Below are 25,457 nucleotides of genomic sequence, written 5' to 3'. Positions count from 1 at the left end.
TTGATCTAGGTTATTTTGTTCGATAGAGGCAGAGGATTCTCTCTGGAAGCTTGCCCTTATGTAATATTAAGCAGGTACAGCACTTTCCCTACTCATCATACTGCCATATGGCTAGAATGGCTGATCCTCACATACTAGCATTTTTTCTCTTGACATCTTTTGTTGTATTGGGCTTATCTTGAACCATACGTTAACCAAAAACACAAAAAGAACAGAAAGACAAATTAGCTAACTAAACTTCAAATACATTTTATATGAAATAAATCATCTTACATATTCAATGTATTTAACATTTACATTTACATTTCTTACAGAATGGTTTACATTTCACAGGATAGGAATTTTTTATAGTACACTTAATATGTATTGTGCCCTTCTAAAAATAGTTTAAAATTGTTTTATGCATCTACAATTACAGTGCTACGTGGCTTCATCCATGGATTGTCACAAATACACAATTATTTTGCTTCTTTATGTAATGCAGTACTCTAAATATATCAGCCAATCATTGTACAATACTGTATGTGTCTTCCAGTAGTCAAGTAAGGTTAACATGTTGAAAGATTTGGGAAAAGGAGAATGGCTATGTTCATAGTCATACCCATTTCAGGTGGTGCACCAGTAGATGTGTTTCCACATCAATGTTTAATGTGCAAACTGATGTCTTTCTTATCTGCCTGCAGTTTTCTGTTGAAATCTGATAACATTTCTGCAGACTCAAACAGGTACAAAAGTATTGTTTAGTGCAGTGGTCTCCAACCTTTTTATCACCAGGGACCGGTCAACGCTTGACAAATATATTGAGGCCCGGGTAGTCTTTTGCCAAGGGATGTGCCACCGCCTGAGCCCCTGCTCCGCTTGCTTTCCCGCCAGCGCCCCTGACTTCCCGCCACCCGCTGGGAGGCGCTGCCAGCAGCAGCTGCGCAGTGCCATGCCGAGGGAGAGCCCCAGCCATGGTGGCCGCTGGAGAGCACCAAGGGTGAGCCGGCAGCAGAGTAGTAGGGCAGCCCCCAAGGCAGCAGCCAGGAAGAAGGATGAGGAGGAGCCGTAGCCCGGTACTGACTGATCCACGGACCAGTACCGGTCCCCGGACCGGGAGTTGGGGACCACTGGTTTAGTGGACAAACAGGAGCACCACCTCTCTCTAGAAGAAAGAAATCCTTGTCTGTCTTGCAGCAGCATTTGAAAAAGGCAAGCAAGCCCTTGCTTTGTCTTTGCTGATGATACAGGAGTCATGAGAGAGGGTAATAAGTATTTCTGAACAGGAATACTTATGGCTCTTTTAATGCCTACTCCAATCAGTACGCAGCAGTGAATGTTATGGGAGCCTAGGTCAGCATGATTCCATTGCCAAAGAGGGCAGAGAATCTGACCAGTACAGCTCTCAAAATGACAGACCAAGGATAAAAAGCACTTGGCTATATCACATATTTCCACATTTTTATAATACTAATTAGCCCTTATCTGTTGGTAAGGAGAGGGAAGAAGGGCTCTTGGATAGTGGGATATAGTGAAACCCATAGGAATACATGATACTTTTTTCCTTACCAGCCCTCCTGTAGATAAATTGCTGCTGCCCAGACAGGAGCATGCCATATGTTGACATTGTCATCTCGGGCCTCACTTGCACTGGTTCACTGATCTCTAAGATATAGGCCATGTGCTGCAGGGACATATTTGTGCTTATGTAGAAATAACTGAGAAGATTTTAAGGCCCGCACTGAACAGTCTTAGCTCAGTTGAATATATAGGCTATTTAGACAAACTGCCCTTGAGAATTAAAAGTAGCTATTTTCAGAAATCCGTTCTATCATAGTTCTGGATCATTAGGATTGTCTACTTCCCATCTGCATTTTTTCTTTTCATCAGCCAAAGCTCTTATATTCAGGAGCTGATTCTGTACTTCTTCCAGTCCTTGTTCTTTCTCTAATTTATTCAGTATCTGTGGGAATAAAGAAATCTCTGCTTGAAAACAATAACCCATTCTTTCAATCTTGAAAACACCAGGAAAAGAATCTAGCTCAGCAAACCATTCCTTCTAACACCAGACTATTTCTGCATCTTAAAAATATATATGTCATGCTCATTCTTCTGCTGAAGACACAAGCCTCAATTAAAACCCCCAACGTTTTATTAAAATGAAGTCCAAACTTACATGGTGTGTGCTATGATGAGTGCAGCAAAGGGGAGAAAAATGAGGAGTGTGGAAGCTGACTCTTTGTTGGTATACCAAGGACTGGGCAGAAATGTAAACCTATTAAAAGGCTGCAGTTACATTGCTGATACTGAATTACATGAAGATGCTCCAGACTGTACATCAAGAACTTAATCTGAAGGGCCCTTCCACTTTCAGCCATGTTTGTGCAAAAGAAATTCAGAGCAGTGCACTGAAACTAAAAATCATCATTGGAAGGCAGCCTAGATTTAGGGTCCACTAGAAGGACTTCCTTGTGACATCAACAGCTTGAAAATCTGGGTGTATGAGTGAATGCAGCAAATATAGAGACGGATGGTATCTGAGGTTTGTTACTTTTACTTTTTAAAGCCTCTAGTTCCTGTGTGGGAAAAGATACATAGTTCTTGTAGATATTGTGCTCACATGTTACCTAGGGACCTCTTGCTGCTCTGCATAGTTTGTTGCAAAGTTTAAACATACCCAGAGGCCCTCCTGAGTCTCCCATGTGAGTCTTTTCATCTCATGGCCATCACACTTCCATCTGGTCTATGCTAGTACCAGTCCCTAGATCCCTGTCCTAGTGAATTTCATTGTGTTTTGTTTTCTTATCCTGTATCTGCTATATACAACCATCTCAATAGGTGCTCCAAGTTTTTTCTTATTTGGAAGTTCTGTTGGAATAGATAATGTCTGCTGTACCAATACTTAAGAAAAGAAGACCCCGAAGGTGACAGCAAGAAGGGTAGTGAGGTCAGCACCTTCTTTCCTCTTAAATGTAATTCATTGTCTTTATCCAGATTGCTACTCTTAGTCTTTGCTCTATGTCAGCTAGAGATGTAGTTAGGACCCTATCTCTGTGTCTCCTCTTTTCTATCAAGTATGTTAGTTCCTAAATAACCCTTTTCTGCACTTTAATCACATTGTGTATTGTTGTTGTGTGGTGATTACTATGCCAGTAAGTTATACATATCATTAGTCCAAATGCAATTGCATCACAGATCTAAACAAGGATATTTTGATACTGGAAATTTTACTTACAATACCTTGCACACTTGCTCCTCTATTCACATGATCCTCAATATATATTTGTCAAAGCATGCATGAAAATGAAGCCCAGTGGGAAGAAATGAGGAGGTATCGTAGGGCTAACCTGCTTAATTTTGGTGCTTTAAGTCTTTGTTTCACTTACTCTGTAACATAAGCAGGTCTCAAACTGATCTTTCTGTGAAACTATGTGCTTCCAATTAGTTGTACATTGAATTGTCCTTGCAGCCTTTTGCATCTGCATCCTTGAAGCTTAGTAGTTGTAGTTGGGACTTTGAAGATGTTCCGTCTCCAGCTGTTGCCAATTAGTGTTCTGAGAAATTGACCCTGTTGTTAGGATGGGTCACTTGAAGTCATCTTTTTCAGCTCAGCCTGATTGGTTATTATTCTCGCTTGCCATTCTAACAACAGGGATCTCGTTGGCCTAATTATTAACTGGCATAGGAATTTGGCCTTGTTTAGCAAGGTCCACGTGGGACTCTGCATAAAGAATCCATTATTGTGTTATACTTTGTAATACCCGTTTTTGCAAGGCCCCTTGATATCTTGGAAACCATGACTTCTCATTGAATCCCTGGGTCTGACCATCTGAAACTCTGCTTATGTTCTATGGACTCTGAAACTCAACCTTGTAACTTCTTGTAAGTATAAGTGCTTAGATAGAAATATTACATACCTTTTTTTAATTCACTGCTAGTAAGTTTTTTGTGCAACATTAATAAAATCAAAATATTTTTAATACTTGTCTCTTTCTTGAATGTGCTATAGTGGGGAACCACCCAGTGTCTTCTTTGTCACACTATCCTTGTGTTTTGTTAAGGCCTCTCTGCTCTGTACAGGGTTTGAGACTCCTTGTGTAATTCCCTGACAGACTCCAGAACTGCCTTGGAGCTTTGGGGGGCTAGGGAACAAGTTCAGAGGTGGTGGCAGCCTACTGTACAGGGAGGGCAGTTTTCTCAAACTCCCTGCTTTGTAACTCTGTCTCACTAAAGAAGCAATACTACCCAAAGGGCTACGACATCCTGTGCAAAGGTTTTAAGGATTAAGAGAAACAACTGACAATAATTGTATATTTTGAAACTAGCAAATGTTGGATGTGCCTTAATTGTGGCCCAGAGCTAACTGTAGGTAGTTGTGAATACTCCAGTCATTCTGATGGCTGTATTGCCTGAGCAGCTGGAATGTTGATGAACAATCTGTACTGTCCACCTTCTCAGCCAACAAGCACAATATAAAACAGGTATTGGCAAATGCATATTACATCTACCAAGGCTAACTAGAGAAATATAGAGAAGAAGAACAGAACCACCTACCTCATCAAAGTATTTTTCAATGTATCTGTAAATCTTAGTCAATGCCGCAGCTTCCTTAAATTCATTTTCATGCTTCTGGAGGGGGAAAAGGGGGGGAAATCTTGGTAACGTTTATTTTTGAGTTGCAGTTATTATATGAATTTTATATTAATAACATCGAGGGTGAAGGAAAATGGAAAGTATTCTGGGTTTTATAAAGAAATTTTAGAGTGTATTATTGCTTTTACTATCTTTTATTTTGTATGAAACCTTGGGCCAGTTTCTTGGAGAGGTGGCACAGAAATCCAGTAAATAAATGAATAAAAACAATAGGCATTGTTCAATAGGGAGGTACCATCAGCTGTGCCAACAGTGTGTCAACTGAGATACTTCTGGAAAGTGCTACTGGGGCTATGTACAAAGAATGCCCTGAGGTAGACCGTAAACTTGGGGACCTCATTTCAATCATATAAAAAAGTAGAAATAGTAGAATGATACCTCTGATTCCTGAGTTAAAAATTCTTCTAGCTCTGAAGTGGGCAATGAAGGCAACTCCCTTACTGCTTTATAGAAAGCTTTAACCTCCTCTTTATAAAGTGGAATATCCTTAGCATAAAGAAGTTTATTTGTTGGTGCTTCCTTTAAAAAAAAAGAAACAAGCATTAAAAATTAAATGGTTATAACCTTGTAGCAAAAGAAATTAAAAATCTTACACATTTTAATGAGCACTGCTGAAGCTTGAGATCTAGATAGGTAGCCATGTCAATCTGTCAGTAGCAGTAAAAGTGTGAGCTCAGTAGATATCCGAAGTGAGCAGTGACTCATGAAAACTCATACCCACCACACATTTAGGAAGTATGGTGCAGCCAGACTCTTACTCTTTCTAGTGTTGAAGCATTTACTTAAGAAGAGCTATGTCTGAATTCTGTTTCATGGAAGACCGCACACTTCTGGTTTATTTGTTCTTCATTGACCATGCTCATTTTTTAAAATTGCAGCAGCTATTTATGAAGTAGCTTGAAAGGCTTCAAAAAAAATTAAAATGAGCTGCTTCATTGGCTTGATGTATTTCTCACTCTATACAGGAGGTGATATGGCCAGCTTCCTGGGTCCTTGATTACCTTCTGTTTGCCAGTTGTCTGGGATGTCAGATTGCCTGCCATGATGTGGCTGCTGGACTCAGGCATTTGTGGGTGAATCAGAGGTTGGACAGCACAACTGTACAGCAACCCCCCCCCCCCGAAGGATCAGGGCAAAGGGTTGCTTGTTAGCAGCTAGGTGTGGCTAGGCTTACACTTGCTGGGTGGAATGGAGCAGTTTCTCATCATCATGACAAATTCCTATAGTTCAGCTCTTACAGAACATGCCACGTGGAAAGCATCCTCTAGATATATAAAACGAGTTTCTTCGAAGCTACAGCCAGAGGCACTGCAGCAGCCAAGCTGAGTTGCTTCCAGGTGAGTTTTTAAGCATTTAAATTTTAAACTGTGTACACTTTAAACTGTAACCCTGGATGTTAAACATATTTTAAACATGTCTCATCTTTAGTGCAAGCAACTGCAGTGAAAAATTTAATCTAACCTCTGCCTTTTTAGAACTCCCCCCACCCCCTGCCTCCTGGCCTTCTGGATTAAGTGCCTAGTGTGGCACCAGTAGTATCTAGACCACAGCTGAAGAGCCACCTGTGTTGTCTCCTCTTATTTTCCTATTCAAAAACAGGCTGTCTGTACATTGCTGGAAATGTCTCCACACAATTACATGTCAATCACATGGCTGATGTTTTCAATTCTGACACCTTTCGTATGACAGAGGAAAGAGGGAATGTGTTCAGTTCTTTGTACCTCCATTGTACCAAACAGCTGTCCATCAACCATCATTAGGTGACCCAATTCAACAAGTATCCCTTTACACACAACTGCAGGTGCTGGGTGTGTGCTTTCTAAGAAATCCATCCATATACTTTTCTGTGTATGGGCCTGATCCAGCAAGAGTCTCTCTACAGGAAAACTGATTCTAAGTTACTCATTATCCTTGCTAGGTAAGGGGTTATGTTTGTGCTGAAATTAGGTATTCAGATTACAGAAGAATACAGCCTGAGCATCTGGAGTAAAACCATAGACTTCAACTGAAGAGCTATTGCAGAGCATACTGTTTAGAAGAGCTAGATTCGAGTCCAGTAGCACTCCAAAGCTCCCTTTGTCAGACTTGGCTTTCAAAAACGTATACGCCCCCCCCCTTCCAAATGTGTGGGTTTCAAAGATGCTAGCAGACTCAAATCTAGCTCTCCTAGTACAGACCAGCACAGCTACTCTCTTAAACGAATTAAGGATGATCTAATAAAAGCTATTGTACAAAAGTGAAATATTACCTTTCCTAGTTGCTGCTCTGACAGAGAAAAGGCATCCATAAATGCTTGAGCAATGACTGATAAACAACCATCAATATGTGGAGTTTTCTTAATGTCAAAGACAAACTGGGGATTTTTCAATATATTCACCCAGAAGCGAAGAGGAAGACTAGTCAGAGACAAAGGAAACACCCATAGGTTAGTGTACAGATTATAATCCTGAAACTTTTTAAGATGACTGCAATGTGAAACTTTTAAGAGCCTTTTATTTCAGCACTTACGTTTGCTGTGCATGGAGGCATTTGTATCAGAATCAGGTGTCACAGATTCAAATTTCCAGAACATTACCATTTGAGAACCAATTAATCTACAGGACTATTTTGTTCAGAGAGATCAAGGTTTAAACCAGGGGTAGTCAAACCGCGGCCCTCCAGATGTCCATTCGCTGGCAAGGGCTCCTGGGAATTGTAGTCCATGGACATCTGGAGGGCCGCGGTTTGACTACCCCTGGTTTAAACTATCATACTTGTAAAAAGAACCTCTCATAAGTTTCAGCTACGTGGGGCAAGTAGCCTTGGCTTCTGATAGTACAATCCAATCTTAAAAAAACACAAAAAAACCCAGAAAATAGATTCTCAGAAACACAGATATCCAAAGTGGTTTACTTAAGTAGTCATAACAATTCCATTAATAATAAAACAAAGCAATAATGCACAACAAATTAAAATAAAATAACCTGTAGCATAAGCATTAATCAATTTTATCAAATAGCAAAAACCATAAAATCACAAAAACACATAGTAAGAAGAAAACTGCAAAATAAACCAATGTCTATAATCACTCAGCTCTATGACACACTGATAACACATGAATCTGATGCATGTTTCCTCTGAAACAAGCCCCTCATTGAACTGTCGTCTTAGCTACCACTCTAACAATGGTTTACCATTTTAGAGAATTATTTCAGACCAATAATTCTATACACAGAGTAATAATAGAGTAATATCTGGAGACCCTATTTAACTGGGAAGGCAGTGTAGAAATTCTTTAAACAAATAAACAAGCAATATATACTTAATTTTAAATGCTAATATGTGAGTTGTGTTTGCTCAACTTATGCTACAAAAACATACCTGTTTGTTTTCCATATATGAACAACATCAGGATCTGTAATTTTTTTATTTTCAGCCTGAGCATCCAAAAAATCAAAAAAATATTTGACAGCAATTGGGGCTTTATTGCTGGGCAAAGTCCAGATGCTCCTAAAGAGCTCTTCAACAACTGAGTGAATTGTAACCTGAAAAGAAGAAATGAAGTAACTTTTATTACGTGCTCACAGATAAAGAGTTGTAGACAACCCTCCACTTCCTTAATCAGCCTACTCTATCACAGACAAATTGCACAACAAGAGTATATTCTGAACACCTAAAAGCTGAATATAAACAAAAAGGTGCTGCACTGAATAACACCCAGGCTGAATCTGCACTTACTTTGTTTATTCCGTTGTGGATCTTGCTGAATTCAGATCTATTTGAACTCAGGTCTTTCTCTATTCCTCCCTTCCCCATTGAAACAAAGTGTTCTGCATGTGATTAGGGAAGCTTGGGGGGGGGGGAGGGGGACCAAGCACAGCAGGAACCTCTTTTCTTGAAGTGGGGGGGGGGGAGGGTGGATTGGAGACAGCAGAGGAGGGGGAATAAATTCAAGGGGAAAATCTCTGCCGAGAGAAGTTAGGGCTTCTGGAGCTTTAAGGGAAGCCTTGCAATCTGGGAACAAAGAAGCCTTTGAACTGATGCCCTGGCCAATCAGAGCTTTTTTTTACAGCGTTGGAGGCTAGAGGCAGTAAGTCAATTTGGGGAGAAAACAGAGAGCTGCCGATTTTTTAAATATTGAGGGTTATATCCACTCCAGGATATTGCGGGGGAAAGGTAGGGTCACTCCAGATCAGTCATATTTGTTGCAGATGAAAAATCAAAATGGAAATTGCATTCAGTGTAGACGCCAGTGACTTAATCAACCTGGGATTGGAATAAAAGGTCCGTACAGATTCAGCCCCACTCCTGAGCATTCAGGGCTTCTCACCTTGTTATTTCTTGAATTACCTACACTACAACTCTCCAGTAACCTTTGGTGTTGCCACATTCCCACCTAACATGGATAAAGAATGCCTGCATCTTGTACAGTTAAAGAAACGTGATTTACAAAACTGGAACTTTAATAGATGGGCAAATATTTGTGTGCTTGCCTACTCGCTAACTGAAATAAGTAAGGAATTTCACACCCACTGGAGCTGCAAAGGAGCTGCAAAGGAACATGGTAAGTCCCATTCCAACAAGGGATAATTGTACAGGTGCAAGTGGCCACATTTTTTTTATAGTTCAAGGTATTTGTCATATCAATCTTCAATGGAATCATACTGCATCATACTGTATCTGTGTGCTGAGGTACAGCTTCTATCTGTAAAGCTTCCTCTTTTTCTTATCTAGTCTGAAATAAAAACCACTCACTCATTCATAAATAAATAAATGCAATAATAATAATAATAATAATAATAATAATAATAATAATAATAATAATAAACATTACCTTGGTAGATAGGAGTTTGGTGAGATACATTTCCTTCACTTTAAACCTTTGTTTTCCTTTATGTTTTGCACTGTGTGCATCTTTGGCAGCTTCAGAATTAGGTAATATCTATTTTAAAAAGATTACATAAATGCTGATGAAACAGAAGGGGTTAAACAAATGACTGAAGTTAGATATAATTAAGTACGTCTGACTTACCAGATGACAATAGTTTTCACAGGAATATTCCACATCTAAGCAATTTGTTAAAGGAGGGAAAAAAGACTTAAATTAAGTATGCATAGTAAAGGAGTAAAGACTGTTGATTGGACAGGAGGCTATATTAAATAATATTACTATTCAAGTTACCCAGATTCCCTATTCCCTTTCCTCCAATCTGAGTGTCTACAGAAACAAACCAAGGGATCAATAATCAATATTACTGTTATAGGGATTGAAGATAATCGCTATATGAAGAAATTATTATGAATCACAACCCAAAGAACCCAAGGCAGCCTTGGGGCGCTCCTCGGTGCATCCTGACAAGGGGGGACAGGGGAGTCTCTCTTTCTCTCTCCCTTCCTTCCTTTTACAGCTTGGTGTAGTGGTTAGGAGTGTGGACTTCTAATCTGGAAGCTGGGTTTGATTCCCCGCTCCCCCACATGCAGCCAGCTGGGAGACCTTGGGCTCGCCACAGCACTGATAGAGCTGTTCTGACCAAGCAGTAATATCAAGGGTCTCTCAGCCTCACCCACCTCACAGGGTGTCAGTTGTGGAGAGAGGAAAGGGAAGGAGATGGTAAACCGCTTAGAGACTCCTTCGAGTAGAGAAAAGCAGCATATAAGAACCAACTCTTCTTCTACATCTGTCTTTTGTTCTTCTTGTCATTTTCTCTCTTCATTTCTGTCTTCCTTCTTCCCCCTCCTTCATCCCCTTTCCATCCTTTCTTTCTTCCCTCCCTCTTTCCTTACTTTCCCCACTTGCAGGTTGGCAAACCAGCTGGCTGCACATTGAGGAAAAGTGGAGGGCCAGCACCCTGGAAGGATGTACTCCAAGCCTGCGTCCTAGCACCCGGTGCATTCCTGGGTGTGCCAGGCTTAGGCCCCAGTTTAGATATAATCGCTAAATGGAGCTTTCATATATAAATACAGTACAACTCTGAACTGCAGAAAATGCAAACAAAATTCTCTATACACCATTACAAGTTATGGTTGCCAGATCCAAGTAAAGAGATACCTGGAGATTTGGGGGGAAGAATGGAAGGAAAGTGTGTTTGGTGAGGGGAGGGACTTTCAGTGGGGTGTAATGCCAAAGTGATCACGTTCCAAAGTGGTCATTTGTTCATGGTGAACTGATCTCTCTTGGCTAGAGGTCAGTTGAAATTTCAGGTGATCTCCAACCAGCACCTGGAGGTTGGCAACCCTAACTGCAAGTGTAAACATCAAACAGTTTCCCTTGCTTTTAATACCTGGTAAGATATGTGTTCTCTTGAAGACCTTAACAGCTGTGCCATCTAAAATCTGAAAGTGAAATTGAATTTTTTGTTAAAATATAAACAGTTCTACAAAAAGTACAGAGCCCTTTGCTACTATGGAATAAAGGCATGTACTGTGCTCAGAAGTCATTCAAACCGAAACTAACATCTAGCAGGCCATGATTGAAACAGAGTACTTGACCCAGAAAAGCAGGTTTTATACTTTTAAAAATCCTTGTAGTAAAAACAACAAATTAATTCATAGATTTGACCACCAAAACATTTGGAAAAAGCAGCTTTCAGACAAACTTTAACTTTAACTCTGGAAGTTTTGAAAAATGAAGACCTAAATGCAGGTCTGCATAGCTCAATGTCTGTGGTCATTTTGGCTGCAATTTTAATTATTTGCAGCCTGCTGGGATAATTCCAAGATAGAAGAAGAACTGGTTCTTATAAGATACTAGCAAGAACGCCCATTGCAAGCAGGAATGCAATGGGTGCTAGGACCCAGGTGACACCGGGAGGTGCAGGTCTCTCTTTGTGTGTCTCTCTCTCCCTTCTCTCTCCCTCTCTCTTCCTATATCTTGCAGCAGGACACATAGCAGGTAATCAGGCAGGGCTGGTTTGTAGGAGGGAAGGAGGGGTGGTGTGCAGTTTGGGGCATCTCTTTCTGTCTGTCTGTCTGCCTCCCTTGCAGCAGGAGTGATAGGAGGGAATGAGGGCTCATGTTTGGTCTAGCAGAGCTCTGTGTCTCTCTTTGTCTCTGGCATGTCTGAGAGGAACGTGGCTAGCATCCAGAAATGGAGGGCGGGAGCTGTAGGGGCAGGGCCAAACTGATTGGCCCTATTCCAACTTGGACAGCCAGACATGTTCCACCCCCCCAGGCTGTTTCACAAATATATAGAGGAACCATGGATAAGGATTTTGTTATGCACGTGCCCTTCAACAGTGTAGAAACTCCTGCACTGTAATCTTCTATGCTTTTCCTCTTCTTGGATGCAAAGCCACCTAGAAGAATTGGTCTTATTTTTTTTCTCCAGCCTCGTGCAACCCACCTTATCACCTGGGCCAGTTGTGTTCAGAGATCATCCACGGCAGCAGATTCTGGGGAGCAGCAAACTTCCATCTCCCCCACCACCAGCCTCCTATTGAGAGCAACCTGTTGCTGACAGTCTATTAGCCACCCACAAGTAGAAGCCTGAGGAAACAACCTTTCTTGGCCCCCAAGCCTCTTTACAAACAGCTCAGCAAACACACACACATGACCTTTGTTATGTAGATAGACATTCAGCACCACTTGCCAATATGCAAATGAAGGCTTGAAGGCCGCCCAATCAACTTACTGTCAAAGACCAAACTGGATGCCCAGTCAAAGGCCAATTAAGTTCCTCCATTAAGAGCCAATCAGAGTCCTCGGTGGACTACCTGAATTGTATTTAAGTTTGTGTGTGTGCATATGTTCCCTGTTCAGTATTTGGAGTTGGTGTTAACTGAATAAAAAGCTGTTGTTTTTTAAGAACTTGGTACCTGTTTCTTGCTTAACCCACAGAGTTATAATTCTTGTTGCCAGGGCAACTAAAATGGTGGCCAAACTATCATAAAGTAATCCCATGTGAGAATTCAGAAATACCTGTGGCTTGTCACACTGTTTTAAAAGGGGGCTGGGGAAAGGAAAAAGAAAGACGGATCATCTCTTCTGGTGGAAAGGGCAACACCAACTGCCATCTCAGGCAATAAAATATCTTTCCTGAGCTGTCAGGTTACACCACAGAGCTTGCTTGAATCCAAGACTACCTCAGGGTCGATTCACATGCTTGGCCCAACAGCCAAGCCAGCATGCTGACTGCTGCTACAGTAATTGCCAGACTGGAGGTAATTTTCTTCTTTTCCTTTAGGGTTGCCAGGTCCTCCTGTGCATAAATGAGGATTTTTCAAAGGCATTCTTTAAAGCCAGCAGCTTATGGGAAGTTCGCTTAACTCAGCTCAAGCTGTTGCACAGGACTTCCCATTGGGTCATGTATTTTATTTATTTATTCGTTCAACTTCTAAACTGTCCCTCACTTGGTTTGTCAGGGCGGTGTACATGGAACCTAGAAACTATAAAATATATTACATTTGTAATAATATGAGACAAGGAGGTATAACTAGTAAATACAGAACCTATAAAACAGAGCTCTTCCATCAGGCGTTTGATTGGGGTTAGGGTTAGAAGATCTTTGGGTCTCCCCCTTTTTCCATTTTGATTTTCTTATTTATGGCTATAGACTGTCTAGGACATTGTCATCTGCCTGACACATGGGGTCTGATGGGGGACGGGGTCATGGAGGGAAAATTGATGTCTGCCATTGTAGGTTATGATTTTAAAACTGGGTTTTTATATATTTTATTCTATTTTTATCTTAAATGGTAAGTCGCTACAAGCTGGTGACTAATAAACTAGGCTGTGCTATACTAGCGAGCAAACCCTCTTGGGTGGAAAGTTGGTGCTCCTAACCACTACACCAACTTGGCTCTCTGAAACTCTTTTCACCTCTGATGTGCAGTCATTTCATGAATATTGCTGAAAATAATTTTGTTGTTGGGGGGTAGTGTTAAAAAATGATCCACTCTGGATGTCAAATATACTAGGTACCACACTGCACAAGGATAACTTGACGGGGGGGGGGAATAGAGGAAGAGGGTGCTACAAATTTTTCTGCCCCAGGAGCCCAGCAGGCTATGTCTGCCACTGGATGGGGGTGCACAGAAACCTATGACTGTGCAATGAAGACAAAACACTGCAGGGCGCAAATAGAAATGTGATGTTAACAGAAACGAGTCTAAAAGGAAACAGTGAATTAGAAGTGCCACAAAAATGCTGTTCTACAGCTGATGAGACAGCTGGCCATCTGGGATTAATAGCCTCTAATTAAAATGTAAAGTGACCCTTCAGATGGATTTAAACTCTGCAACCCTGCCATATTGCCTTTCCTTCCTCCCAATGTCAACCTTTCTTTAGAGGATATTCCTCATTTCCTAGCATTATTTTGTATACCCGTGTCACATCAAATATTGTTTGCATCCTGGAAAATTGTCCCTCCACTCCCAGTAACAGCTACACAGTATTATTCAGGAGATTATCTTTTCTGCAAAGTTTTTCATTTGGAGATGGAGGGACAGGGATAGTTAAAAGGAATAAATGTGAGTTAATGATTCTAATGCTTGCTTCACTTTCAAATCTGCAAAGTAAAGGAAGTTGCTTTCACAAGGATGCCTAGTTTCCTAGAAATATCCAGGAGTGTCTTTTCTCATATCCTTCTCTCTCATTTGTTTTATAGTTAAAAGTATAAATGTTCTCCTAATTCTGGTGAGTTGTCAAAGAATGACTTCAAAAGTAATCCTGTTGAATACTATGTGTGCTTTGAAAGTACAAGCATTCTCACTCTTTAATTACTGAAATGCCAGTTCTAGGATAGGATAGCTGCCAAAACAACACAGAAATTACTGTTCGAGTCTGGCAGCCAGCCCAGACAGTAACCAGTTTGTTCACTGATCCATTTTGTATAAAGGTTTTTTTTTTCTGCCAAACGAATATTGCCATTATACAGTGCTCCTGGGAGAGCAAGACATAACATACTGTTATGACGGCTGGCTGGCTATTCCTTTGCTAAGCTGATGCCCCAGATTGACTGGTTTTTATTTCACCGATGAAAGTAAAAATGAAAGGAGACAGTCCCCTGACAAACAGAAACCTCACAGAAACTTCATCAGAGCTTGGATGTGATGACGCCCTCTTCAAGAAGAGGATGGGGATTTATTTTTTGCATGAAACAGCAGCAGTTAATAGTTCAGAAGAGACAAATAGCCTAATTATGTGGGACACTGGAATGTCATGACAAGAACCCCAGTCATATAATTTGGACCTAAGAAGCAGCTATCAGGAGGAAAGAAATATGGACCAGGGTACAGCAGTGGATGATAACTGCCTCATGTCATTTCCTCAGGTAACAATGGCATGACTTCCATTCCTCATACCTGGTCTAAAAAGTGGGAAATACAGTATCTGTACTTGAATTTTTCTCTAGCCTCAAAGCCTCAAAGAAGTTCAGGAGGGTCATTCTGATAGGAAAATGCATAGGGGGTGGGGGAATTAACCCCCCCCTGCCAATCATAATCTATTTGGGAGTGTAACCACCCCCCCCCGGATGTTTTCTATTACCATATTACAATTCTAAAGTTACAGTCATCAAAATCCAGTATTAGGATTAGTCCTCCAAGGCCATCCCTGCCTCAAGAGAGTGCAGAAGGGTGGCAGAGGCCATAGTGGAGGCGGCACAGCAGGCGGGGCCTGGTGCCCGGACTCACCAGCCACAGCTCCAGCCATTATGTAAGAAGTTTCTACTTAATGGAAGAGAATCCTGTTGCTGCCACTTTTATTTTGATTTCTAGGCAGCCAGTCTTTGAAAACAGTGTTGGGGTAGCTAACAACATTTAAAACCCATACAAATTTAACTAATTTACCCAGTATAAATGTTAGATTGAAAGCCCTGTATTTTCCTGGATCTCCTCTGAAACCTTTTTTACAAATGGGAGTTTTTAAAAATAGGAGTTTCATTAACTACCTTCCAGCTCTTGAGGACGGAGGCAGATTTTAGTGATAGATTTCATATTTTTGTGAGGAGAACCACAAAGTCACATTTGAGTTTTGTCAGAACTCTTGGATATATGCCATTGGCCTGGTGATTTGTCAGTTTCTAATTTGTCCATCAGTCATAGGGACTCCTCTCTTGTCGCCACAGTCTGACTCAGGTCTTTCAACAACCCTCCTGAAATCAGTGGTTCTGGAGTAGGCAAGCATCTCCCATCCTTCACAATGAAAACAGTGGGAAAAATTCATTTAGCTTCTCTGCCATTTAGCTTCTCTGCCATTTCCCTGTCATCCTTTTAGTCTTTGGTCTTTAGTCTTTGAGCCCCACTGACTCCCTAGCTGGCTTTCTACTAATATATTTAAAGAAATGTTTATTGTTGGTCTTTTTTGCAATATGTTCCTGATAGTCACTTTTTGCCTGTCTGATCACGACTACCATTTTATTTTTTATTTATTTATTTTCATATTTATACACCGCTGCACTCCATTTGGAGTCAAGTTGGTTTACAATAAAACAATAAAAAACAGTCCAATCTCCAAAAACCTCTTAAAAATATAACAATTAAACATTGACATTAACATTCAAAGATGGCGATACAGAGTTCTAACATTTCCTCCAACCTCTCCCACTGTCTGACTGGGGCCAAGAACTCTCTTTCATTTGCAGTGAGGGTCTTGATCTAACTGATGTTAAGGGATCCACCAATGGTAACTCTGGGACCCTACCATGGCCTCAACCATACACCTGGCGGAAGAGCCAAGGCCTGAGCTCCGTTTTATTTACCTCACTCAGACTAGTCTTCTACTGTTTAAAGGAATCCTTCTTACCATTTATTGCTTGCATTACTTTGTTTGTTAAATACGCAGGCCTTTTAAGATACTTATTTAAACCTTTCATAACCTGTGGTATACATTTTATGTGAGTTTGCCAGATGGTAATTTTAAATAGTCTCCAGGCATCCCAAAAAGTTTTGGCCCTCCTTAGTTTTCCTTTCAGTTTCTTCTTCATAAGTTACCCCGTAGAATCATAGAATCGGAAGGGGCCATACAGGCCATCTAGTCCTTCTAAAGTTAAATGGTGGTGTTTTAGCATAATGGTCACTATTCTCAACTGGTGCTATCACATTTGCATATCTCACCAGGACCTAAGCATTAGTTAGGGACAAGTTCAGGATCACCTCCCCACTGGTAGGTTTTCTGACCATCTGCTCCATGCACACTCATTGAGAAACCCAATCTCTTCTGACTTGAACACATACCAACCCAATCAATGTATAGAGGAAGAGTGCTTGCACTCGGAAGCTCATACCTTGAATAAATCTTTGTTGGTCTTAAAGGTGCTACTGGACTCTGATTTTATTGTACTTTTATTTCATCTAGCTGTTTTCCTTAACTCAGCAGTTCTCAACGGCTCTGATGCCGTGACTCCAACTGCAGTGGCAGCAGGGTTGGCAGCAGCAGCATACGCATGCATGCATGCAGCGTGTGTGTGCGATTGTGCACGTGTGTTTGCGCAGGCACACAACAGTCAGGGCAGCATGGAGGCGGCCACTACAATGGCCTTGCTGTACCTAATAAACTTAAATCCCATCATTAATCTTTTACCTTTTACAAACTTAAATCCCTCCTCCCAACATCATTGTGTTATCTATGCATTGAGACTCCTAATTAGTGTCTTTCTAGTATTCTTTCACATGTGAATTTTTTTCTTACACATAACATTCTTAGTATCTTTGTTCTTACCTCATAATGGCCTATTGTGTTCAACTTGGTAATTCCATTTTCCAGAATTACAGAGGAAGCATCTACATCTAGAAGTTCTTTTGCTTGTGTATCTGACTGTAGGACTGCAAAACAAACAAAAAAGTTTCAAGAGGAATCTGTTCCATGCTTATCAAGGAAAACAAAGAGAGCAGTGTAATCATACTTGAAATACTTGAGAAACCCTTGAAATATTCTTCAGGCTTCAAAAACCCCAGTAGTGGTGCAATCCTATGCATGGTTATTGCAGCCCAAACCCATTATGAGCTAGCTTGATCTTTTGCCTATGGGTTACAATTTCCTAAACAGTGTAAGTCTACAGAGATAAATAGTACAATCCTAAATACTTAAGCCTTTCAAAATCCACGTTACTGACGGGTATAACTGGTTAGATTGCACAGTAAGTGAATTTTGTGAGTTGCCTGAAATTGTGTTCTATTTACCACTGACTTCTGCTCCAAATCAAGACTTTATGGAGAGCTCCAATGCCAGAGATGATGATGGGGGTGTTGATCTAAGAATAGCTCTGGCATCATTTTTCCTGGAGAGGGAACACTGTTCTGTGGGCTGCAGGTGGGCTTCTCTGGTACACAATTCAGATTGAGAGCAGCAGATTGAAAGCAGCAGGTACTCAGCATTCAGCAGCTCTAAACACTGGACATCATGCAGTTGGGCCAAAGGGATGGAGTGGAAACACCTGGTACCAACCCTTCCGGAGGTTGCTGCATACCCTGAATATCCAGATATTCTTGTCTTCATTCTCCCCCCATGTGTCGCATAGTCAAAGATGACCTGGAAGCATGTCTACAGTGGATCCCACATGATGGAGTAATTGAACACCCAGAAAGTCCCCACAGAAAGGGGATCTTTAAAAGATCAGTTGGTCTGCATCACTCAAAGGTACTCTGGGCCTTTTGTTAGACTGGAGTGGGTATAATTGAGCATCTAGGACTTTTCCCCTAAGCAAGAGGTCTTTGCAAACTGGATGGAGTGCACCTCACCAAGGCACTCTGGGCAGGATGGCATGATTGAGCATTCAGGACTTTTCCACTAGTATGGAAGACTTCCAAGATCAGATGGAGTATACCACTTCACAGAGGACAATCCTGTGGACTGGGGATTTCTGAACTGGACTGGTGCATGTATTAAGGTTCCTTTGATTTGCAGGTGGAGCTTGGCAAGCCAAGCTGCCTGCCTCTTGTGGCGTTTAGACATTGGCTAAGGAATATGGGGCAGATTGTGGAAGGTGGACCCCTTGCATGGCTGAAAGGGGAGACATTTTAAGGAGCTCAGGGAAGCAGGACACAGGATAGCTAACCCTGGGGCTGACACATTGGCCATTTCCCCAGGAGGATGGCAATGGCTAGGAATAGCTATTTCAGTCCTAATACCAGCCCTCTGTTCTTGATTACCCCAATAGGTGAGTTAGGGAAGGTTGTTGACCTGTCAGCACCCCCTGTTCTATGCCTATGCTATGCAAAGATTGGCAAACCTATAATCAATAACAGTTGTGGCTGATTCTCCATAGCATATGTCTGTGTCTGCCTTAAACAGGAAACTGTGACAAACACACCCACCCACTCTATGAAACATGAAAATATATGATAATAGTAGCACTACTTTACCAAGACCCATTTCATTGAGCTGGATATCATAAAGAGATCCATTTTTGTTTCGAAAGGTGTGCAGAATCTTTTCTTTCGCCTGTCCTATGGTGTCACAATCCAGAACATTGACCTGGATATTCTGAGTGGTGTCTTCACCATCACTTTCCAAAGGGTTTTCAAAAACGACATTTAAAGCCTGAAACAGCATAAAAATTGTTCCAAATGAGCTTGAAAGTGCAACCAAACTGGAATACATAATTTATGTGAAACATTAGGAGCCATACTAGGAGTCGTTTGTTAGAGAAAATCCATATACAATTCTCAGAATGTCTCACACAATGGTTACTCATGGTATACACAGCTAAAGTGTTGAACCTGAGTCAGACATGGCAATGTCCAAATCTCACAGACATTGGATGGTTTGAGGTACGTCAGTGTGTAATAGCCCGAGATGCTCATACATAGGTCAAAGGTTAGTAAAGTATAGTAGTTAGTCTGTCCCACTGCATTGTTCTGTGCACAGAAGGCACTACATAGTTAAACTGTGATAGCCAGTGTGATGTATAGGTCAAAGTGTTGGACTAGTACCTGAGACACCCAGATTTATTATTTTTAATTATTTATTACATTTTTATACCACTCTCCCTTGCGGCTCAGGGCAACTTGAATCCCCACTCTCCCCTTCCCACCTCTAGAGGCCCATCATTGCCCTTTTTTTGGGGGGGGGGGAGGTCAACATGGCCATATGTGTTCATATCACCTTATAAATGTTTAAAGAATTTTAAAAATATATTAACATTAATTAACTCCCAGCCATTCAGGAAACCCTTCTAGGGCTAGCAAGAAACCCCAGGTTTTCACAAACCCTGGCTGACAAAGCCTGACTTAGACTGTGGTACCAAAACCTTTTTATTTCCATATGCAATATACACTTATTTTTTCAGCATACAAGAAATTTGTTTTTCACATACTGGCAATTAAAAAAAAATCTGGCCTTCTTTACCATTTATTGAGATGATCTAAATGAATCTTGCAATGACCATTTTTGGTATGAACTTCAAAACTGTAGCTGTGATTCGCTGGAAACAGAAAGAGGAAGTAACCCCTTATGTGAAAAAGGAGATAACCTTATCTACAGGACATGGTGGGAGCTTGTTTCCTCTTTTATCTTTATCTTCCGCTCTCCAATTTACTATTTAAAGTAAGCTAAATAAATGAATGGCTAATGTTGCGTCAAATTTACAGCCAGCACAAGAGGCTCACAGGTCCTCATGAGGAGAGGAACACTGAGGTCTTTTGCTGAAATGGCCACTATGCAAAGGCTACTATGAAATGGCTACAACCATTCAGGGAGAGGGAGAAAAGAAGGAACTCCTGAACCCTATGTCGATCCCTTCTAACTTGTGTTGCTCTGCAAAAGCAGGGTGGGGGGCATGCAGATGAGAGAATGAATACTGTTGAATGTTTTTATGGTTGAAGTGAAAGGCTTGAAAATCATGAACAATGGCTGTACTCATTTTTTGAGAGTAAGCCTAAAGAATAAGATTGGATTTACTTCCAAGCATACCTGCTTAGGCTACCTCATAATGTTCCTACAAGGGATTCAATGTTTTCAGCTGTTTGGTGCCCTGAGTGCCTCCTTGCCATACTCCATGACAAGCAGGATGAATTATTCAAACAAAGCAAATATATGCAAATTTAATTATTTTGCAAATAAAGAGAAACTTTGGCTTTGAGTGCAGAGTGCACAGAGCATCTGTTCCACTTAATATGTCTGGTAAGGCTTTGGAGGAGAAGCGTGTCTCATGGCTTAAGTGCCACTCAGTGCTTAACACCCACTGAGGTCAGCTGTCCCACCTGAGTGCCTCCTCCTCCAACTGGCTTGCCTTTCTGTCCAGAAGCCAGCCAATCACCTTCCATCCCCCACCCCTGACCACCTCTTCCTCCTTCCACTTCTCTCTGAGGCTTGGAGGCTGCAGATCAATGCCACATGAGAGCTGCCCCTGCCGGTGAGTTCCCTAACAGCTGCCTGGAGCCTTTTCAGGTCCTGGGGGGAGGGGGAAGCCATCCAGAGAGTTCTTCCACCCCACCCCCCTAATCTAGTGCCCGTTGTATTCCTGAATGCAATGAGCTTAGCCCTAGTGTGTTATAACATACAAGTAATCACACTCCAAGTTTGTTTGTCGTATTTGTAGGACATATAATAAAAAACATACCACTGTGCTGAATTCCGTTACTTGCCATAGCAACCAGTCTTCATTCAGTGTGTATAAGGCCTTGCATGTTATTACATCTACAGGACCTTTAATTATCCTTTGATTCAATGTTGTTACAAGCAAATAGAATGGTTCTCCAACCGTTTCCTAAGAAACAAAACAAATACAGTTTATATTTTACTTATCTGTTCCTAGTTTTATCATCATTCTTGGTGTAGTGGTTAAGAGTGGCAGCTTCTAATCTGGTGAGCCGTGTTTGATTCTCCACTCCCCCACATGCAGCCAGCTGGATGACCTTGGGCTCATCATAGAGCTGTTATGACTGAGCAGTAATATCAGGAATCTCCCTGCTTCACCTATCTCACAGGGTGTTTGTTGTGAGGAGAGGAAAGGAAAGGTGATTGTAACCCGCTTTGAGACTCCTGGTAGAAAAAGCAGCACATAAAAACCAACTCTTCCTCCTCCATTCCCTTTTGCATTAGAATTTTTTTGTGCTCAAGTTGTATATGTTTGTGAAGAGTGTCACCAAGTCACAGCTAACCTATGGCAACCATGTAGGCTTTTGAAGGCAAGAGACTACCAGAAGTGGTTTGCTATTGCCTGTCTGTCTGGTGACCCTGGAATTCCTTGATGGTCACTCATCCAAACACGATCCAGGGCCAACCAAACTTAATTTTCCAGATCTGATGAACTTGTGCTAGCCTGGGCCATCCAGGGGAGGGCACGTTCAAGAGAAACAAAAACACCATCAAGCATGCCTATTCATTGCTTGTCCTGGGTTATCACCACCTTCAAGTAACATATACATTTAACCAACGTGATATAAATTGAATATCTGTTATTTTTTATATTTCATAAAAATATAGTATATGTGTGCTGGGAGTGGCCACTACCCACGGTAACCAATGAAGTATATGTATTTAGAGCATACTAGACATATGAGAAATTGACATAAAGTCATAGCCTATATATGTTTTCCTATCTAGATGTGCTTCCTGTTGGAAATATATAAGCATGTGAAGCAATACATTTCACAGATACACTATGGGAAGGCAATTAATTCCTTTCCAAATTCTTCATCTTGCATATCAATTCTTCTTTTGTCATTAAATGACCATTTCCCAAGATACACTATTCCTTTCATTAGCTCAAAAGAATGTGCACAAAGATGGACTTCCTCACAGAACTGAATGGGAAAGACCCAGCATGGGACTCCGAGTGTTTCTAGCCATTCTGGACAGATGGCTAGATAAACAAATGGATGCAAATGCCCACAACAAGTGATAATTTCAGATTTGTGGATGAAATAAACTAACATCCTATCTATAAAATAGTAAAAAGATGCAATACTTGCCCGAAGAAAAGCTGACAGGCAAACAGACATCCAATTTGTCAGCAGCTTTTCCACTATTGATTCCGTACGCCTTAGCAGCAGTTTGGGTTGTATATTGCCAGACTGTTCCATCAAGTCCCTCATCAAAACTTCTAGAATATGGGTTAAGTAGACTAGGTTGGTTTGCAATGCAATTGTCAAAAAAGATGCAAACTGGCACCTGTTTATAAAGAGCACAAAAAGGTTGATGGGGAAAAAATAGAGGTCTTTGGGATGAGCTAAAATGTCTTTTGACCTAAATTTATTTTAAGTAATAAAACTAATTTGATTTTTAACTTGCTACACAAATACTTTACCTGCTGACACTATATATGCTTTATAAAATTCAATAAAAGAATAAAAAAGGCTGTACTTTAGAAGCTGCCATGAAAAGACATGAATGCTTACCATTAAAAAGCAGAATGGTGGAATAACTAAATGGCAGGTATTCTCTGAGTACAGACAATCCCCAGGGCAATAGAGCTTCTGCTATTTGTGGCCTTAACAAGAGTCCCAACACCTTAGTTATAGACAGCCAAAACAAAGACCATAGGACAGAAGGAATACAATTTGTCTATATAAAGGCGTCTTCCCTGCCTGGATGGGGTGCAATTAACATCTGTGCCTCTAGCCAGGCTCTTTGATGCCTCACTGCTCATGGAGGCTCAGATCACTAAGGTAGCCGGGACGGCGTTTTTTCATCTACTAAGAGCCAGCTTTGTGTAGTAGTTAGGAGTGCGGACTTCTAATCTGGCAAGCCGGGTTTGATTCTGCACTCCCCCACATGCAACCAGCTGGGTGACCTTGGGCTCGCCACAGCACTGATAAAAACTGTTCTGACCGAACAGTGATATCAGGGCTTTTTCAGCCTCACCTACCTCACAGAGTATCTGTTGTGGAGAGAGTTAAGGGAAAGTAACTTTGAGGCATCTTCTGGTAGAGAAAAGCAGCATATAAGAACCAACTCTTCTTCTACTAGTGCCCCACCTGTCCTCTGAAAACTTGGCCATTGTGATCCATGCAACGGTCACTTCCAGATTAGACTTTTGCAACTTGCTCTACACGGGCCTATGCTTGTCCTTGATCCAGAAAATGCAACTGGTACAGAATGCAGCTGCACAAGTCCTCACTAAGTCACCTTGGAGGGCTCATGTCCAGCCCTTGCTGAGACAGCTACATTGGTTGCCAGTTTGCTTCTGGATCAAGTTCAGCCTATTGGTTTTGACTTTTAAGGCTATACACGGCTTAAGCCCTACTTACTTACGGGACCCTTCAGAACAGCATTTACTTGCAGCTACTGGGCAGGAGGAAACTGGAGACATTTTTTCTTTCTACATATGTCAGGGTTTCATTGGATCTAAACCAACATTTCCATCTAGCTATACTATAACTCCAGGTGCATTTTTCTATTAAAAGACTAAATATTATTATTATTTATTATTTATGTATTTATTATCTATCCTTTCTCTTTAGACTCATTGCATCCATCACCCATAGGTGTACATAAAACAAAACCTATGCATACTCTATAATGTAAGAATTTCATTCCACAAAAATAGTTTGCATGTTTCCAAGACATTTCTGTCCGTTTCGATTTACTTCTACAATTGTGCCTGTACAATAAACTTTATTAAGAAACAGTTGCATTATCTGCTTCTGATGTAATTTAATTAAAATTGATTTTGAGGATGGCTCAGAATGAGACAGTGAAGAAAGAGGAAAACAGTTTTGGGGAGGGAAATATTGTACATGATTAAGCAAAGTGAAATCTGGCAAACTTAAATCTGGCATGCTTTTCAAAATTTCTATAGGTTGAAGAAAGCAATTTATATATCATACCTGTCTTTCACAGAGAAGGTTTTCTGCTTTTCAAGAGTGTGGATCAGAGTAACAAGAAAATTCTTGTTACAGATTAATGCAAACAAGGCTGTAATACTTGTGTCCTTACGATGTAGATTTCTGCTCTGTAATAGGTAAAATGCATTACTTCTAGGGTATTTCTAATGTGGTACACATTATCAGAATAAATGATATTGTATTCATATGATAGGATAGGGAAGGTAAAATAATCTGCTTTATTTGACCTAGGTGTAGTCTGCACAGGCCATTTTACCCAGTCCCAGTTCGAATTAATCCCTCCTGTCTACACTGAATTCAATTTGCATTTTGATTTTGGGTGCTTTAAATTTTCCAAATTTCGATGCACCAGCCATGCTTCTTTCCAAGTGCCAAAGGCCCTTCCCCCACCGCCTTCCGTGCGAGGTCTGACAACAACCTGGCTTGTCAGCGGGCTGGCAGCCAATGGCGGCAGTGGGGAGAAGGCGGCGCACAGCGGGGAGTGGGCGGGTCGGGAAGTGTTTCGCGCCTCCCGACTCGTCAAGTCTGAGGCCAGTGGCCAATTACCAGCTGTGCGATTGGTTCCTTGTCTCTGGACTGACACGCGGAGGGCCCAATCGGCAGGCACGATTGGGCACCCTGCTTGTCACTCTGGGGGAATGGGTGCCCTTCCCCATCCCGGACAGGGCCCTCCTCGAGGGCCCTTACTGTTTTATTTATACCACTCCCGCGGAGCGGTTACAGATATTTGATTTATTTCCCGCCACTTCCGATGCCGGCTCGTGGAGGGTTACAATTTAAATTTAAATGTAATGACCTATATGTCATTACAGTAATTGTCACAGATGGCAAAATGACAAAATAAAAATAGGCAAATGGAGGGAGAGACACAAAAGGTGAAAGATACAGGATGAAGTCTGACATCATCTTTCATTCTTCACATCTGAAGAAATCAACATTACAATGAGAATATTGTACTATTAACATATCACCTATATTTTGCCTCCTGTCATATTCACCAAAATGAAAAATGAATTCTATGTATGTTATGTGTGAAAATCAGTTAAACTTTCTGTTCATAATTTATTTTAATTTCTATAACATACTTGCTGCATTCTCTACACAAACAATGCAAGATTC

The 25,457-nt window shown here is 41.1% G+C and overlaps 1 protein-coding gene across 1 annotated transcript in view; it reads right to left on the bottom strand.

Moving 5' to 3' along the window:
- Positions 1 to 224: 224 nt before the first annotated feature.
- PLXNC1 (plexin C1) overlaps positions 225 to 25,457 on the bottom strand; it is a 74,396-nt gene continuing 49,163 nt past the window's right edge. Inside the window, exons 19-31 of the mRNA XM_077339053.1 lie at positions 24,321 to 24,445; positions 22,464 to 22,662; positions 21,110 to 21,256; positions 18,912 to 19,089; positions 17,269 to 17,372; positions 10,893 to 10,944; positions 9,644 to 9,678; positions 9,446 to 9,553; positions 7,993 to 8,156; positions 6,881 to 7,028; positions 5,011 to 5,151; positions 4,534 to 4,608; positions 225 to 1,942 (exon numbers count right to left, since the gene is read on the bottom strand). Of these exons, the coding sequence (XP_077195168.1) occupies positions 1,811 to 1,942; positions 4,534 to 4,608; positions 5,011 to 5,151; positions 6,881 to 7,028; positions 7,993 to 8,156; positions 9,446 to 9,553; positions 9,644 to 9,678; positions 10,893 to 10,944; positions 17,269 to 17,372; positions 18,912 to 19,089; positions 21,110 to 21,256; positions 22,464 to 22,662; positions 24,321 to 24,445 (1,608 nt within the window). The 3' untranslated portion in view covers positions 225 to 1,810. The remainder of the gene's footprint in view (positions 1,943 to 4,533; positions 4,609 to 5,010; positions 5,152 to 6,880; positions 7,029 to 7,992; positions 8,157 to 9,445; positions 9,554 to 9,643; positions 9,679 to 10,892; positions 10,945 to 17,268; positions 17,373 to 18,911; positions 19,090 to 21,109; positions 21,257 to 22,463; positions 22,663 to 24,320; positions 24,446 to 25,457) is intronic.

The sequence above is a fragment of the Paroedura picta genome, chromosome 5 (assembly GCF_049243985.1).
Source record: "Paroedura picta isolate Pp20150507F chromosome 5, Ppicta_v3.0, whole genome shotgun sequence".
NCBI classification, from domain to species: domain Eukaryota; kingdom Metazoa; phylum Chordata; class Lepidosauria; order Squamata; family Gekkonidae; genus Paroedura; species Paroedura picta.
Note: the sequence above shows the minus strand (reverse complement) of the source record. Positions and strands in the feature narration are given on the sequence as shown.